The following is a 15,779-nucleotide window of genomic DNA, read 5'->3' as shown; positions in this document are numbered from 1 at the left end:
TGGTGAGGTGCCGGGTCCATATCTCAGGAAACCCGGTTGTCCCTGTTGAAGATGTCGCTGGAGGAGGGGAAGGGAACGCACAGCCGTGGACACTTTCGGGGACCCAGCTAGGTACCAGAATGCTTCTGCACTGCACGCCTCACCATGCTGTCCCCACCGTGACCTCATGAGGAGTGCGTGTCACTGGCCCAGCATGCAGATGGGGCCACTGAGGTGCAAAATGGTGAAACACCTTGCCCCCAAGGGAAAGCAGTGGCGCTAATAGGTAAGGACTCAGAGGCTTTAGAGTCAGATGCACCTGCGTCCAGAGCTCCTGACACCTGTCAAGGCCGGGTCCCTGAAGCGCTCTGGGCCTAGTGGAAACGGCAGTCCCTGCCTCTCTCTGGCTTGTTGAGAAGGCTCAGCGAGATGACAGGGGAAGTGCACTCGGTGTTGTCTGGTTCTATTGATCTCACCGCTGAGCTTCCGCATGGGGATGCAACATGCCCAAGGCCACACTAATAGGTGGCCCAGTTGGAACTTGAACCCGGCGGCTCTGATTCCTCCTGTCCTCCTTACACCACTGTGGAGTGGCTGCGGACCACCCTGGGCTTCCAGAAGGCTGTTTGGAGTGGCTGGAGAGCTGGAGCTCCTTGGCAGAACCAGTGGTCCCGGTTTCTGGCAGATCCATGGCAGCCAGCCCCACCCCCCGGGACCCAGGGTTCAAGGTCACGCCCGCAGCCGGTGTTCCAGGCAGCCGAGAGGAACTGCTGCAGCATGCCTGAAAGCCTCTCGGGTCGCACGGCGTCCTGCCGGCCACCAAGGCCCCAACATTGTTCTCTGGGCCCTCCCCGGCCGGGGCCCACACATTTGGGATTTCCGGCAGCCCTGCCAGAGCTGCCTTCGCTTTCCGGACAAACTTTCCCCAGGCGTCTGGGGCAGGGGCTGAGCGCCCTCCTGGGCCCCTGTCCTGGGCAGGGACTGCTGGGAAGGGCACTGGCAGGACGTCAACATCCTCTTGACCCAACAGGTCCTGGCCCCGGAGCCTGGCCTCCGTAGAGACACATTGTCCTCTTCTCCGCTCCTGGAGCCCTGGGAAGCAAGGGCCACCAGAGTCACTTTCATTTTAGGGCCGGCTGCAGTCAGGGCCCAGGGACTCGAGTCCCCATCACACATAGGCAGTGACCTGGGCAAGTCATGCCGCTCGTGCCCTCATGGGGGAGGCGGGATGACACCCTGACATTGCTCCCAGAGTGGCCTATGGCCCCCGGCTCTGCAGCCTCGTCCTAGTGCTTCCCAGGCCTACAGGCGCCCTTTGTTGGGGAGCACTCCTGTTTGCCTGTTTGCTGCGCATCTCAGCCATTCTGCGGACGCCATTCTGACCCCAGTCTCCTCCACTGGGAAATGGGGAGCACTCCTGCCCGGCGGGCTATGGTGGGGATCACGGGGGAGGCTGTACATCCGACACAACAAACGCAAGCTTCGGTCCCAGGCTCCTGTCTCCGGGCCCACCGGAGGACCTTGGGATCAGAATACGTGTACAGATGACACCCCTGGCAGGTCGTGGGGCCGAGGGGACCCGTGGTCATGCCGCCCCTCTCTGGGGTGTGTGTGTCTGTGCTTCTGAGGGGCTGGCGCTGATTTCCCTGCCCCGCAGCCACACTGCCGACCCCTATTCTACAGTTAGGGGAGCCCAAGGAGGCACCCAGAGGGCAGCGGTGGGGCCGTGATGCAAAGCTGGCAGCGTCCCGGTGAGATCAGAGGCGTGGAATTAGTCAAATGGGATCACCCCAAGGCTTCTGTGCTCCCAGCCAGTGACTCATGCCACGAATAGCCGCACGGGCAGACCTGCCAACCTGGGCCGGCCGAGGCCACCAGCTGACCTCACCCCGCAGCATCCTTTTAAGGACAGGGAGCTCGGGGAGGTGCAGAGGCCCCGCCTCTGGTCCCCGAGGCTCTTTGGCAGGCTCTTCCCACCTGCCGGCGATGGAGAGGCCAGACCCCCACCTGGGTTTAAATCTGGCCTCACCACGTTTTCGACATGACCTTGGGTAAGTCAGTGTCTCTGAACTGGTTTTACCACTTGGAAGTGGAAATAATACTTGCCTCACAAGACAGGAATTAAATGAGGTAATTGTGCAGAAAATGCTTGGCAGAAGGCACCTTTTAAGGAGCGGCAGCGGGGTCCTGTGGCAGGGCCCCGGCTCGGGCGTCACAGCACCCCGACCTCGAGCTCTGGCCCACCCCTTACTTGCCAGGTGTCTTGGAAAGTAACTCAACCTCCGCGTCAGCGTCTCTCCTGTCAAGCGAGCCACCACTGTGTCGGCTCTGGGACGAAGATCACACACTACATTTTGTACCGTGACGGAAGAGGTGCGCCCTGTGGGCTCCGTGATCTTGGATAAGGCTCTCAACCCCTGAGGGGGTTTCCCGTGTACAGGGGAACAAGGATGAGGACACTGACCTTGTGCAGCCGTGGTGGGGTCGGGCAGCACCCAATTAGTGCCCTCGGAGCACCGGCGGCTGCTGGCCCACCCTCCCAGAGCTCTCGGCCTCCCTTGGCTGATGCCAGCTGCTGGCTCATCTCCCCTCTGTGTGCCTGACAGATCCTGGGTCTGAGGTCTTTCAGGGGCTGCTTCGGAGGTAGCCCCGCTCTCTCCCACCAGCCACAGCAGCCTTCCCAAGGCGGTGCTGGTGCAGACCCCTCCAAGACCCTGGTATGACCTGGGCACGTTCAATAGCAACCCGAAAACCACTGAGGACAATGCACCCAGGAGGAGACAGGGCACCCCAGGGCCAAGGGCAAGGGTGCCAGGACACCCCTGCAGTCAAGCCCCCACGGTTCCCAGGTAGCTGGAACCTCAGCGAGGCAACTGAGCCAAAGGGCAGCTCGGCCCCAAGAGGGAGGAGGGCAGGCTCTTCTGGCTGGCAAGCCTGGTGGCCTGGCATCTTCCCCCATGGGCCACAGAGAGCTGGGAACAAGAAGGGACAGAGCGGCTGGCCCCGAGGCTCAGGCCTTCCTGTGGCATACACAGGAAGAATGGCCCAGCCCCCGCTATGGGCCAGGCTTTCCAGGGGTATGGCCATGCGCCATCAGTGAAGGCAGGCCCAGAAACATCAAGGGGATCAGGTGCAGGAGTGCAGGCTTCAGGGGCGACAATGTCTGGATGCAAACCCTGGCTCTGGACCCCAGGAGCCTGTGTCCTTATCTGTGTAATGGGGACAGCAAGCACCCTCTTGCCTCACTTGCGCGTGAAGGCGGTGCCAGGACGGCGGTCACCACTGACAGCAACGTTGGAGAGGGGGCGGTGGTGGTACCGGTCAAGGGCAAGAGGGTGGTGGAGTCACAGGGAGCAGCCCAGCCTGGGGAGGGGTCCCAAGTGCTTCCAGAGCCCAGACAGAACGGAAGCTGTCAATGGTGCAAACCCCTAGCTTTATTGGTCCAGTTTGTTCACAGTGAGGCTTCCCAAGGCAGGGGGGTCTGAGGACGCCTCCCTCCTCCTGCCCCATGTGTGTGTTCTCTGCCCTTGCGCCCGGGAGGAAGGGAGGTGGCTCTTTGGGGGGGGGCGGTGGCTCCAGGGTAATTTAGTGTGGAGCCTAGGGTCTGTTCTTCAGAGCAGGAGGTAGAAGGGAATCACATAAAGTTCTTTATTACAGACCTACAAAAAATGAGAGAATTATAGATTACTCTCACTTGTTTGGGTTTCTTTTTTCCTTCTTCCTTTTTACAAAACAGCAGCAGGAAAGGAAAAGGCCAAGAGGAAGACGGGCCAGGCACCGGGGCGTGGATCAGAAGGAACCAGGGAGATGCGGGCTGAGCGGTCACTGCCAGCTGGCCTGGGGCTCCCTCCAGCATCCCTGAAGAACGGACTAGCCCTAGTGGGAGCAGACAGAGGACAGTGGGGGGGAAGGCGGCTGTCCCGAGATCAGCAGCAGCACCATTCCTCTGGCACCCAGCCGGGCTGGAAGCGCGCGAGGCTCCCGTGTTTGGGGGCCCGGTCTCCGAGGCACGGGCCCGCAGTGGCCGGACAGAAGGGAGGAGGCAGGAAGGGCCAACACAGAAGGGCTCTGAGTTCTATCGGGGACCCTCCTGGCACCATGGGGGTTCAGGGGGGCAAGGGCGACCAGGCCTCTTCCCTGCTTGTCAGCCAATGAGCTTCTTCAGAAAGGCCTCCAGCTGGTCCTCATCCTTGATGCCCACAAACTTGTCCACCACGTCCCCGTTCTTGATGGCCAGCACGGTGGGCACAGCTGATACCTACGTGGAGGAGATGAAGGGAGACCAGGTCACCCGGAGGCGGACTTTTCTCAACGGCCGTTCCCCAGCCTTTGTGGTGAAGGCTGGTGGTGTACGGAGGGCAGTGACCGCCCAAGTGGTGGGCGGGGCCCCTTCCCTCGGTGCAGGGGTGCTGCGGGGCCTGGAGGTTCACCCGCTGGAAAGACTTTTCCACTGTGGGCTCCCGCCGGTCCCCTTCCTTCCCCAACCGCAGGACTGACTCACTGGCCCAGTGGTTTGGCTGCAATGAAGGAGGGATGAAAATAGCCCACACAGCTGCAGGCCAGAGCGGGGGGCAAGGGGGAGCTCCCCGAGGGGCAATCCGGCCTAGCGCGGGGGAGGTGCGGAGCTGTGAGGGTCTGAGTCCTGGCTCTGCTGCTCACCAGCAGGCTGCACTGCCCTCAGGGGTTCGGCGCCCTCTTCCGTAAAATGGGGGCGACAGGATGGACCACAGGATGGACCTTCAATGCTTAGGACAGAGATGAAAGATTCACAGATAAAGCTGGGTGGTTGGGAGCTCAGGCTCTGGAAGGGGCTGACCCCAAGCCAGGCCGCTCTGCAGAAGCCCCTTCATTGCTCCGTCTCCTCGTTCCCCCATCCGCACAACGAAGCCACTGAGCGCACCCATCCCGGGTGTGGGGGCTGCACCAGGTTAAGGCGAGCAGTCTCAGCGCCTGGCAGGGCCCTCGAGGGTCAGACCTGGCTGTGCCCGGTATGCAGGGACGTTCAACAAATGGTGGCCACAGACAGCGTGTCCGAAAAGTCTTACAGGCCCCGTCGCTCGCTGCCGTGAATGGCCAGCAGGGTCCGGAAAGTCACTGACTCATACTGGACGGTATGGGAGGAAGGGCTCAGCCATATATGAGCTGATGTTTATTTATCAGGGGGGACGGAGGGCAACATTCTTGGCCTATGAAGCATTTTCTCAAGTTCCCTCGGGGGACCCGTACAGATTCCATGGCACGTCCACGAGGCCCACTGCCTGCTGTGGCATCGAGCATTTTCTGCTGCCTGGGCTCCCTGCCTGACATTTGTAGACTTTTTTTTCTTAAAAAATGGATAAACAGAACAAGATAAACATTCTTTTCTTACACATGTTAACTACAAAGTAACAACAGCAATTTACACAAACATACCGAGTCTTCCTGAATTCTGAGTGCGGTCCTGCCCATGAGTCATCCCAGGGAGCCAGACTTGGGAGTTCGGGTGTTCGAACGGCGCCCAGGTCAGTTACAAGAGAACCGCAGGCCACGCCGGCCCACTCTCCCACCTCGGGGGGCTGCCCCCACGCCCCCACTGACTTCATGTGGCAGGCCCTGCCCTCCTCCCCTAACGGGCTCTGGGTGGACAGACAGCAGGAGAGATGATGCAGTCCCTGTTCGTATAGTCCCATGAAACCCCGTCAAGGACTGTCCTGGGGCTGATGCAGGTGGCAGAGGGAATGTGCAGGCAGACCCACGTGGCAGCGGGCTAACCATGCGTGTGCCCCGGTTTGTGGTCCTACCACTGGCTCTTGCCCTCATTGTTCATGACTGTGATACGCGAGGTGGCATGAAGGGCAGAGATCCAGTGGGTAGCCTGCCCTGTCTCCAGGCACAGGCCAGGGCCCAGGGAGATTTGCTCCAGACGGTACCATGGGATGCCCCAAGGCGGGTATGCAGCTATGTGTTTTATCTTTTTAAAAAGATTTTATTTATTTATTTTTTTTAAAGTAATCTCTATATCCAACCTGGGGCTTGAACTCACAACCTGAGATCAAGAGTCACACACTCTGGGGGCGCCTGGGTGGCTCAGTTGGTTGGGTGTCTGCCTTCAGCTCAGGTCATGATCCCAGGGTCCTGGGATGGAGCTCAGATTTTGGCTCCCGGCTCAGTGGGGAGCCTACTTCTCCCTCTCCCTAAAAGTCACAGAAAGAGCCAGCCAGGTGCCCCAGAGCTGTGTTCTTATGCGCCCTCTAGTGGCCTGTGAGGGCAGCTACGGCGCCTGGAGTCCAGCCACTCCACTGAGGGACAAGGCTCAAGCCCTAACTGGATTCTACCCCACCCTGTTTCTGTAACTGCTATAAAAACTATACGCTGGTGCCATGAGAAGGGGTCTAATGGCTTTTACGAGTCCTCTAAGTAGGACTACGCTGGCCAGGGTGGCTGGGAGTGGTGTCAGTTCTTAGGGACACCAGACCAGTCCTGCCACGATCACATCCACGCAAATGCACAGGCACAGCTGCAGACGTACAGCAGACATTCCCAGGTCTAGTCCTTACTGACCAAGGGCGCTCTTCGGAGGGGAGGGGGAGCCTAAATCAGACGAGTGCACACAGCCACAGGCTTGCCAGAGGCTGTTTGCCGGGACACGACTGGAGCACCTGGGCTGAGATTGGGCTTCCCTCCTCCCAAGGAGGAGGATGTAGCTTTGCTGCTCCTGAGTGTGGCTCACAGATCAGCAGCGGCCGGTGCTTGTAAACACGGCCTTAAATGGAAGCGCGCGGGTCCTTGGCACACTCCTCTGGAATGCGATCCAAGGGGAAGAGGGGCCGCAGGGGAACAGGACCGCTGCTTCCCTCTGCGCTTGGCCCAAGCAGCTGGAGGGGGGACGAACCGAACAGATGCGCCGAGACGCGCTGCTCCTCCTGCTCTGTGATGCCACCTCCTGGAGCCTCCCAGGCTGGGCCCGACACGCTGAGCACTCAGGGCAGGGTGTGTGTCTGTGTCCGTGTGCACACATTCGCAGGTGTGTCTGTCCCCACTGACCTGTAGCCGCCCACCCCCCCCCACTGCCACGGAGCTCAAGGATCCTGCAGAGACTTCCCAGCCCCCCCTCCCCCAATCTGTGAGGGCCCACCAAGGGACAGGGACCGTGCCAGCTGTCACACAGGTTGGGGACTCCTTCTCGGCTAACTGCAGAACTAACGCAAAGGAAAATATGACCGGCGGTGAGGCTGCTGTGTACTGGGGGTCCTCAAGTGCCGGGGAGATGCTAACCACTTGCGTACGCGACCTCATAAATTCACGCCTCAAGGTGGGGTCACCTTGCAGATGAGAAGACTGAGGCCCGAGAGCAAAGTGACCAAGTGGTGGAGCTGGGGTCTGACACAGGATCTGTGACTCTGCTGTCCCTGATGTCTCACTGTGCCCCAAGCTGGCCTCGGAGCTCCTGAGTCCTGGCAGGGCGAGGAAGCCCAGGCGGGAAGGTGCCGGAAGGCTGACTCCATACTTCAAATGAGAAGTTTATGGATGCAGGAGGATTCTTGGAAAAGACTATTATTATGATTATTACTTTTTTAAGATTTTATTTTTTTCTTAAGTCATCTCTGCACCCAGTGTGGGACTTGAACCCACAACCCTGAGATCAAGAGCTGCATACACCACTGATTGAACCAGCCAGGTGCCCCAGGCAAAAAACAACTATTATTAAAAAAAAAAAAAAAAAAAAAATCCAGGAGCACCTGGGTGGCTGAGTCAGTTAGGGTGTCTGACTCTTGATCTCAGCTCAGGCCTCCATCTGATCAGGGTCGTGAGTTCAAGGCCCACGTTGGGCTCTGAGCTCTGAGCCGGGCATGGAGCCTACTCAAAAAACAAAACAAAACAAAAAAACCCAAAACTAATCCAACTACGCAATATTCTGGAAAAGGCAAAACTATGGAGACAGTAAAAAGATCAGTGGTTGCTAGGGGCCCAAGGGGAGGAGGGAGAAGAAAGTGGAGCACCGGGGACTTTTAAGATGGTGAAACTCTTCTGTACAGAACTCTAATGGCGGACCCACATGACTGCACACTTGTCAAAACCCAAGAGACGGACACCACCAGGTGGGAGTCCTCGCATGCCCCCTAGAAGGTCAGCAGAGGCCTTTGGAACTTTTACTTTTTTTTTTTTTTTTAAGATTTTATTTATTTATTTGACAGACAAGAGATCACAAGTAGGCAGAGAGGCAGGCAGAGAGAGAGGGGGAAGCAGGCTCCCCGCTGAGCAGAGAGCCCGATGCGGGGCTCAATCCCACGACCCTGGGATCATGACCAGAGCTGAAAGCAGAGGCTTTAACCCACTGAGCCCCCCAGGCGTCCCTGGAACTTTTACTTCTTGATGTTTGGTTCCTGACTGCTGCCAGTGGTCACTGAGAAGCCTGCAGGAAAGCAGGACCTTGGGATTTTCCTAGACCTACTGATTCCTAATCTGCTTTTAAGCAATTTCCCAGATCATATGAATGTTTGTGAGGCACTGATTTAGAATAGCATTTTGAAGTACGGGGTATGGTAATAATTGCAGTACTATGCTCTCCAGCCATGAAATATTACTACTCAATGAACTGTTCTATGAGGTTATGTGAAACATTCAAAGGGAAAAAATTCAAGTAAAAGCTTAAATCAGTTACCCCAAATTGTGACAATGATTGTATTGGGATTTTAAGATGACAGGTGACTTTTCCTCCTTATTATTTATTACCTGGCTGTTTTTCCACTGCTTTTTAAAGGGTCTTCTCTATATGAGGAGAAAATAAAAGGATAACAGCTCCAAGTGGGAAGTCAGAAGCCCCGAAGAGAGCACAGAGGCTCCAGGGTCCACGCCTGGATCCGCTCTTTGCCCCTGTAGCTGGCAGGGTCTGAACGATCAGGGAATGCCCGGCCATCCAGTGGGGATGGGGAGCTGGGAGAGCAGAGAGCTTTTATTCGGCCAAGTCAGGACAGTGCACAAACAGGGTGGCTGGGGGGGACATTGAAACCCCAAGGCCCCCAGGCTTTCCCTTCCTTCTCCTTTGAGAGACAGCGGAGTTCTAGGGTGGGCAGCCGACCGAAGCAGAGGGAATTTGCGTGAGGAAGGAGACTCACCCTGAGGGTGTGTGCTGGGTATGAGCTGGGGCCGAGGGGATTGGGGGGCGGGGGGGAGTTCAGGAAAGCTCGGGGAGAGGCGCCAAATTCCCTGAATATAATTTAAAGTACTTTCTCCCCCATGTTCACCCAACACTTGGAAAAGGAGGAAGCTGTCTCAGGAGGTACTACGGATCTCTCGGCTGAAACTTCTTCCTCAGGCTGTCTTCCAGAAGAACAGGTGTGAAGGAAGGAAGGAAGGGCTAGGGGAGGGGGTCAGGACAACCCTGGCTGGAGCTTCCTTAGCACTGCAGTGACATCCGCCCGCGGCCTGGCCAAACACGGAGGCCGGGACCAGGTGAGGCGGGCCCAGCTGCCCTGAGGTCCTCCTGAGTGACCTGGACAGTGGTCAGAGGGAGGAGCGAGACGATCGTGTAAGGGGTCTTCTCTTACATGCACTTTCCAGGCCTGACTATAGGACCTTGGTGGCCAGCCCGAAGTCACCAGGCTCCCTGGAATGCGGGTGGGGATAGGTTATTCTTCCAGTCCGCACCAGCTAACCACAGCTCCTGAACCATGGCTGGCACTCGGGGTGAGTCTGCTGAGTTCCACTGGCTGAGGCTGACTGCTGCGGCGGAAGGAGCTGGCCTGCGACACCTTATGCCTGCCGGTCACCCTGGGGAATGTTCTAGCCGCTCCAGTCCCAAGCTCATCCCCGTGATGTCTCACTGTGTCCCATGCTGGCCTCGGAGGAGGGAGGGATGGACAAGTAGGAGAAAGACAGGGGCATCTAAATGGCCAGTAAGTGCCCCCTGGACTGAATGGTCAGTGGGAGGGCTTCAGAAAAACAGCACCTCGGGGGACCTAGCTGGCTCAGTCAGTGGGCCATGTGACTCTCGATGCTGGGGTTGTGAGTTCGAGCCCCACGTTGGGCGTATTGTTTACTTAACAAAACAAGTGCAAAAACAGCAAGTCATCCCTCCCCACCAAGCCCGTGTAAGCAGCCCAGTGCCACAGACTCTTCCTTCAGGAAGGCCCCCTTCCCCACCTGCAGTGGTCATCGGTGGCCTTGCTGCCCAGCATCTACTTCCTTTGCCTCTGTCTGGAGCAGATGTTTCCGTGGGTGATCACTCCCACCCCAGTGCAACAGGCGGCCAGTCTATCCTCACCCCGGCTGGAGGCCGCGCTGCTACCTGGTGGTCTCGTGAGCGCTAAACCTGACTTACAAACTCGGAAGAGAACAGGCCCCCTCTTCGAGTCACTGCCCAGAAGGAAGGAGGGATGGAGGCTCAGTCTGGCCAGATCTTCAGGAGAAGCAGAAATTTGGATTTTCATGTGAAATCTCTGTTTTAGATACAAACATCTGGTTCACTATTTGAAAAAAAGAACCCAGAGACCAGGTCAAATATGTTGGGGAACCAGATCTGGCCACAGGCCACCAAGTATGGCTCGATAAGAACAGTATCCTCATCATGGCTTTCCCGACCCCTTCCCCTCTGGCCGTGGCCAACTTCCCCAGCGGCCTGTGCTCTCTCTCCCTGCTCAGTTCTCCACACTGGCCACCCAGCCACAGTGCACGTCTTCCCTTTCTCTAGCCGTCCCGGTCTCCGAGGCCAGGAGGATGCCCTCACACCCCATGCATCTCCCACTCTAGGCACATAGGCACTGCTATTCTGTGAGCAAATTGGGCTCACCCTGACCACAGGGCCTTTGCATTTGATGTCCGTTCTGCTTAGATTGCTCTTCCAAAGAGTTGCCTGGTTCACTTCCTTACTCCAAGTCTTTGCTCGGATGTCAGCTTCTCAGAGAGGTATTCCTGAGCCCACCTTTTTATTTGTTTACTTATTTACTTATTTATTTTTAAAGGAAGGTCTACAGCCAATGCAGGGCTTGAACTCACAACCCTGAGATCAGAGTCGCATGTATCACGGAAGCAGCCCGGTGTCCCACCATCCACCCTTTTAAAAATGAACCCCTCCCCAGCCCCATGCTTAGTCCCACCTCCTCTTCCTGATTTACTTTTCCCCACAGTACCTATCATCTAAAGCAGGGATCAGTGAACTATGGCCCATTGGCCAAACCCAGCTTGCTGCCTAATTGTGTGAATAAAGTTTTATTGGCACGCAACCACGCCCATTTGTTTATATACTGTCTCTGGCTGCTTTCAATGGCGGTTGAGTATTTGCAACACAGACCAATGCCCCGTAAAGCCTCAAACCTGGTCCTTTAGAGAAAAAGTATGCCGACCACCCACGAAAAATACTAGAGGGGCGCCTGGGTGGCTCAACTGGTTAAGCATCTGCCTTCGGCTCAGGTCGTGATCCCGGGGTCCTGGGATCGAGCCCCGCATCGGGCTCCTTGCTCAGTGGGGAGTCTGCTTCTCCCTCTTCTTGCTGTTCCCCCTGCTTGTGTACCCACTCTTTCTCTGACAAATATATAAATAAAACCTTAAAGAAAAAACCAACCTTGGGCGCCTGGGTGGCTCAGTGGGTTAAGCCTCTGCCTTCAGCTCAGGTCATGATCTCAGGGTCCTGGGATCGAGTCCCGCATTGGGCTCTCTGCTCGGCAGGGAGCCTGCTTCCTCCTCTCTCTCTCTCTCTCTCTCTCTGCCTGCCTCTCTGCCTACTTGTGATCTCTGTCAAAGAAAGAAAGAAAGAAAGAAAGAAAGAACGAACCAACCAGCTAGAATGTAGGCTCTACGAAGACAGGGATTTTGTCTGCTTTGTCAACTGCTTTATCAACAACTGAGAGACAGCGCCTGGCATTTAAGAGACACCGAACACACACACCAACAGAACACACTGGACTCCCTCCCTCCTGTCTCACTGTGTGCCGTGCGCTTGGCCCTTCTTCTCATGCATCCTCCATGGCCCCACTCAGAGGTCCCCCTAGTGGGAACCATTCCTCCTTCCCCACCACCGCCCCAGCAGTCAGTCTCTTTTGCACCTCTGCTCTCAGCACTCCTCACCCTACCGTGAAATGAAATGTCTACCTGTTGTTCTTCTGCTAGACTAAGAGTGCTGCACACAAGGAATTCGTCTTCCTTGTGCCAGAGTCACGAATGCCCGGCATGTGGCGGGGCTCCCATGTAACTACTGATGGAATACGAGCACGGGTGAATATATGAACGGAGGAATGCATCCATGTCCCAAGATTCAGAGAATAAGCTGGTGTTTTGGATCATACATTCAACTTCCTAAAGGTGGTGAACAGACATGAGTGGTTCAGAAGCTCAACAGGTCACATCCGCAAAACGCTCTGAACTGAGCGTGCTAGAAAAAACTGAGACGCCCCTTATTGGCTACTGGTGACCCCCAAGCCATGTCCCGCCCCAGCTACCCTAGGGCCGCAAGCACCCCCCATACCAGCCGCTCTGGGGCAGTCCCCTGCCACCTCATACCTCATATTCTAGGGCGAGGTCTGTGTGGTCGTCAATATCCACCTTGGCCATCACCACTTTTCCATGCTGCTTGGCCACCATCTTCTCTAACCTTGGCCCCAGGATCTTGCATGGGCCACACCACCTGAGAAGGGGAGAGAGAAAGCGTGCAGTCACAGGAGCGCTCAGCAATCGATCTTCTGTCTCTCCAGAACCCTCCCTTGAACTACATTTTGCCGAGGGGCCTTCTGCCCTTCTCAGCTCTGTGTACAGCGACTGACTGTGAACCTGTAATGCTGACATGCCACACGATAAAGCCAGTACTCCGCAGCGGCGGGGAATCTGCAGAGGTCCCGGGCTTCTAAAACACAGTCCGCATCAGAACACAATAGAGAAATACACTGTCATACAGAAAATGTGAGATATGAAGTTAAAAGATTTGGGTTCAAACAGAGACTCCTCACCAGCCAGTTGACTGTCCTGGGGCCTCAGTTTCCTCTTTTCAAGTAACAGAGATTATGCATCTCAAAGCAGTGAGGAGACATCCACTAAGGCAATGGGGCTCAGGGTGCTCTCTAAAATGCGGACTTACTTCACACACTGCATGGGCCCAGAACCACAGGGAGGAGAAGCCAATGCTAGGGAGTGTCTCCAACATCCTTGTCACTATGCCAGAACCTTCTCTGTTTTTACTGCCCAGAGCCCTCAACCCCACAAAGAAAAACACCTTCCTAAGAAACTAAGGACCATATAGGTCCTGGTGGCAAGGTCCCAGAGCTTGACAGGAACCCTGGGACGGCAACCCAAGGTTGTCCTCCAAATGTCTTCTTTGAGCCCTGGGTTATTCTGTGATCCCCAGGCCCTGGGTCAATGCTGGCACTGCACTCATCAACAGGGGCGCCCCTCTGGGTGGTGAGCTCCGTGATGACAGGCTGTCATCTCCAGGGCACTAAACAAACTCATGTCTTACTTTCTGGTCAGAGAAGAAAATGAGGCATCATCCTACTTATCATTCATTTTGGAAGTTCTCGCTATACGAGGAAGGGAGAAAGCTCTGCTGGCCATGAGCCCCTGGCCGACGACCCTTATTGTAAGTCTCAGCCTTTAAAAAACCCTTTCCGGTCAGAGATTTTCAATTAATTGAACTCACAACACCTAAAACCCAGCTTGCAAGATCTTATCTCCCATTATAAGTGAAGAAGGGGAGGCACAAGGACGTCAAACGGCCTGCACAAGGAAACACGGTGAGTCAGAGAGAAAGAACGGGAAAGAAAGCAGAACGATCTGTCAGAGATTTGCCCAGAAGGTCTCCCAACTTCTAACCCAGCCTACACCAGGAGGCCTCAGTCTGAGGGGTTTGTCCAAGTTCTTTTGTGGCCAGCTGGCTAGTCGGGACCTGAAGTCTGGAAATGAGGAAGGCCACGCTAACAATCTGAAGCCTACAGGCGTTTAACTATTCCTACAACCCACTTCTACAGCACTGAAAAGAAAACCCTGCCCATCCCCTGCGTGCTTGGGCAGCACTACGGTGCAACGGTTAACTTTCTGCCAGCCCTTTCCCGCTTCGGTGGCAAGATGTTAAAAATCAGCTTATCTGCAAGGCCAGGAACTGGTGTCCATCCAAAGCCAGACGATGTGACTGTCCTATTTTTCCTGCTTTGGTCCAAGTTGAAGGAGCCTCTGAGCCATTTGGGGAGTGAGATACAGAACTTGAGTGTTTCTCAGCTCCAATGACAGCGAGCTCTGAAGACTGTTCACTAGTCTGTGTCCTATCAGACTACACTCAATCTTTGAGTGTGAGGGATGGGTCTTACTGGTCTTCGGAATGAGGCTATGTCTGAGAAGTATGAAACGGTGGGACTGAGACACAACAGGTACTCAACAAATTCCTGCACAAGAAACACCCCAGTCTTCTGCTGACCCCCAGGACTCACTGTGCATGGAAATCCACAACCACCGGTGTTTCACTGTTGACAACTCGGTCTTGAAAGTCGGGTCCATCCTGGATGTTAAAGGTGGTTGTGCACACTCTGGTGGTGTATACTGACCGGGCTTGGTTGGGTGTTACTGTCAGGTTACCAGAACTGCACTGCGGGGTCCTGAGGATGACGGGTGCCCACGGACCCTGAGGGGGCTTCCTGGAGATGACGGAGGCCAGGAACCTCCTCAGGAGAAGTCGCTGAGCCATCTGTGAGGGAAAAAGGCAGGAAGAGTTCAGGAAGTCAATACGCCAGGAAAAGAAAGGTATCTGGGCAGTATGGGAGTGGTGGGGGTGGTGGTGGTGGTGGTGGTGGCTCAAGATTCAGGGCCTGAAGAAGAATGCCAGGAAATGATACTAAGATTTCTGGAGTAGAGGTTAAGTGAAGAATGAGAATCAAAAAGCAGAAGGAATCGCAAACCAGGACAGGAAAACTGGGCTGACAACCAAAACGAAATCAGGATGTGGGAGGAGTTACAACAGAAGCGAGGGAGGAACCTACATTTACGGAGCACCTGCTAAGGGCCAAGTCCATCCCCATCCCCAAGTGCTCTATACACGTTACGGTTCTGCCAGTTCACCCTGGAGGAGGTTTCTACAGTATTGATCGCATCACAGATGAGGAATCCGAGGCTCAGGTAAATTGTGACATGCCCAAAGAAACCTAACTATTAAATGAGAGTCCACAATGGAACCCAAGGCCGTCTGCAAATTCTTTATTACTCATTTAATAGGCGTTTTAATGGGGAATGAGGGGAAAGGGGGATTGCCAAAGGATCAAGAAAGAGGAATCGCGACAATTCGAGGGGAACTAAGAGGCTCAGGAACAGGAGTGCGTGTGGGGGGTTCTAAAAAAGAAAGGACCTGTCGGAGGAGGGACTGGGGAATCGGACGCCCCCGAGGATCCGGGCTCAACGGAGGAGAGGCCCCCCACCCCCCGCCCGGGGCCTCCGCCCGCTCGGCCGCCGGACAGCGCAGGAACAGGCCCGGAGCGTGTCTCCGCCGCGACACCACCTCGAACCACCCCCACGAGCCTCCTACCTCCCTGCAGCGCGAGCGGAGGGATGCACAGCCCGGCCCTCCCCGCTAGTCAAGGGCACTCCCGCCGTCACTTCCTCAGGGGAGGGCCCTTCGAGCATCACTTCCGGGGACAGACAACCTGGAGCATTTCTCTCCGCAACTTGAGGGGCGGCTTGGATTTTCCACCAATGGGGTTGGCGGGAGACGGCATAGAGGAAGGGGTGGAGCTTCAGTTAGGGACCGGAAGAGGGGGAGAGAACGGAAGAAGGGGCGGGCCCTGGGGGGGGGGGGAGGACCGCGGGAAGGGGCGGGCCCTCGGAGGGAGGGACCGGAAGAGGGGGGCGGGCTC

At 56.1% G+C, this 15,779-nt stretch overlaps 1 protein-coding gene across 1 annotated transcript; it reads right to left on the bottom strand.

Annotated features, from left to right (window-relative positions):
* Nucleotides 1-3,393: 3,393 nt before the first annotated feature.
* TXN2 (thioredoxin 2) lies at nt 3,394-15,550 on the bottom strand. The gene is made up of 4 exons (XM_080811685.1): nt 15,452-15,550; nt 14,367-14,620; nt 12,454-12,577; nt 3,394-4,237 (listed from the first exon to the last, which is right to left on the bottom strand). Exons 2-4 carry the CDS (start codon nt 14,618-14,620, stop codon nt 4,124-4,126), a joined length of 492 nt encoding a protein of 163 aa, XP_080667811.1. The 5' UTR covers nt 15,452-15,550; the 3' UTR covers nt 3,394-4,123.
* Nucleotides 15,551-15,779: the final 229 nt, after the last annotated feature.

The sequence above is a fragment of the Martes martes genome (assembly GCF_963455335.1).
Source record: "Martes martes genome assembly, chromosome: 8".
Lineage (NCBI taxonomy): Eukaryota > Metazoa > Chordata > Mammalia > Carnivora > Mustelidae > Martes > Martes martes.
Note: the sequence above shows the minus strand (reverse complement) of the source record. Positions and strands in the feature narration are given on the sequence as shown.

What these genes read in the sequence shown, in the direction of transcription:
- TXN2 (XM_080811685.1), bottom strand. Translation starts at nt 14,620, where the DNA reads ATGGCTCAGCGACTTCTCCTGAGGAGGTTCCTGGCCTCCGTCATCTCC. An exon ending in GTTGTGGATTTCCATGCACA is followed by an intron (nt 12,578 to 14,366) that starts GTGAGTCCTGGG and finishes TCCCCTTCTCAG; the next exon opens with GTGGTGTGGCCCATGCAAGA. An exon ending in ACCTCGCCCTAGAATATGAG is followed by an intron (nt 4,238 to 12,453) that starts GTATGAGGTGGC and finishes TCCTCCACGTAG; the next exon opens with GTATCAGCTGTGCCCACCGT.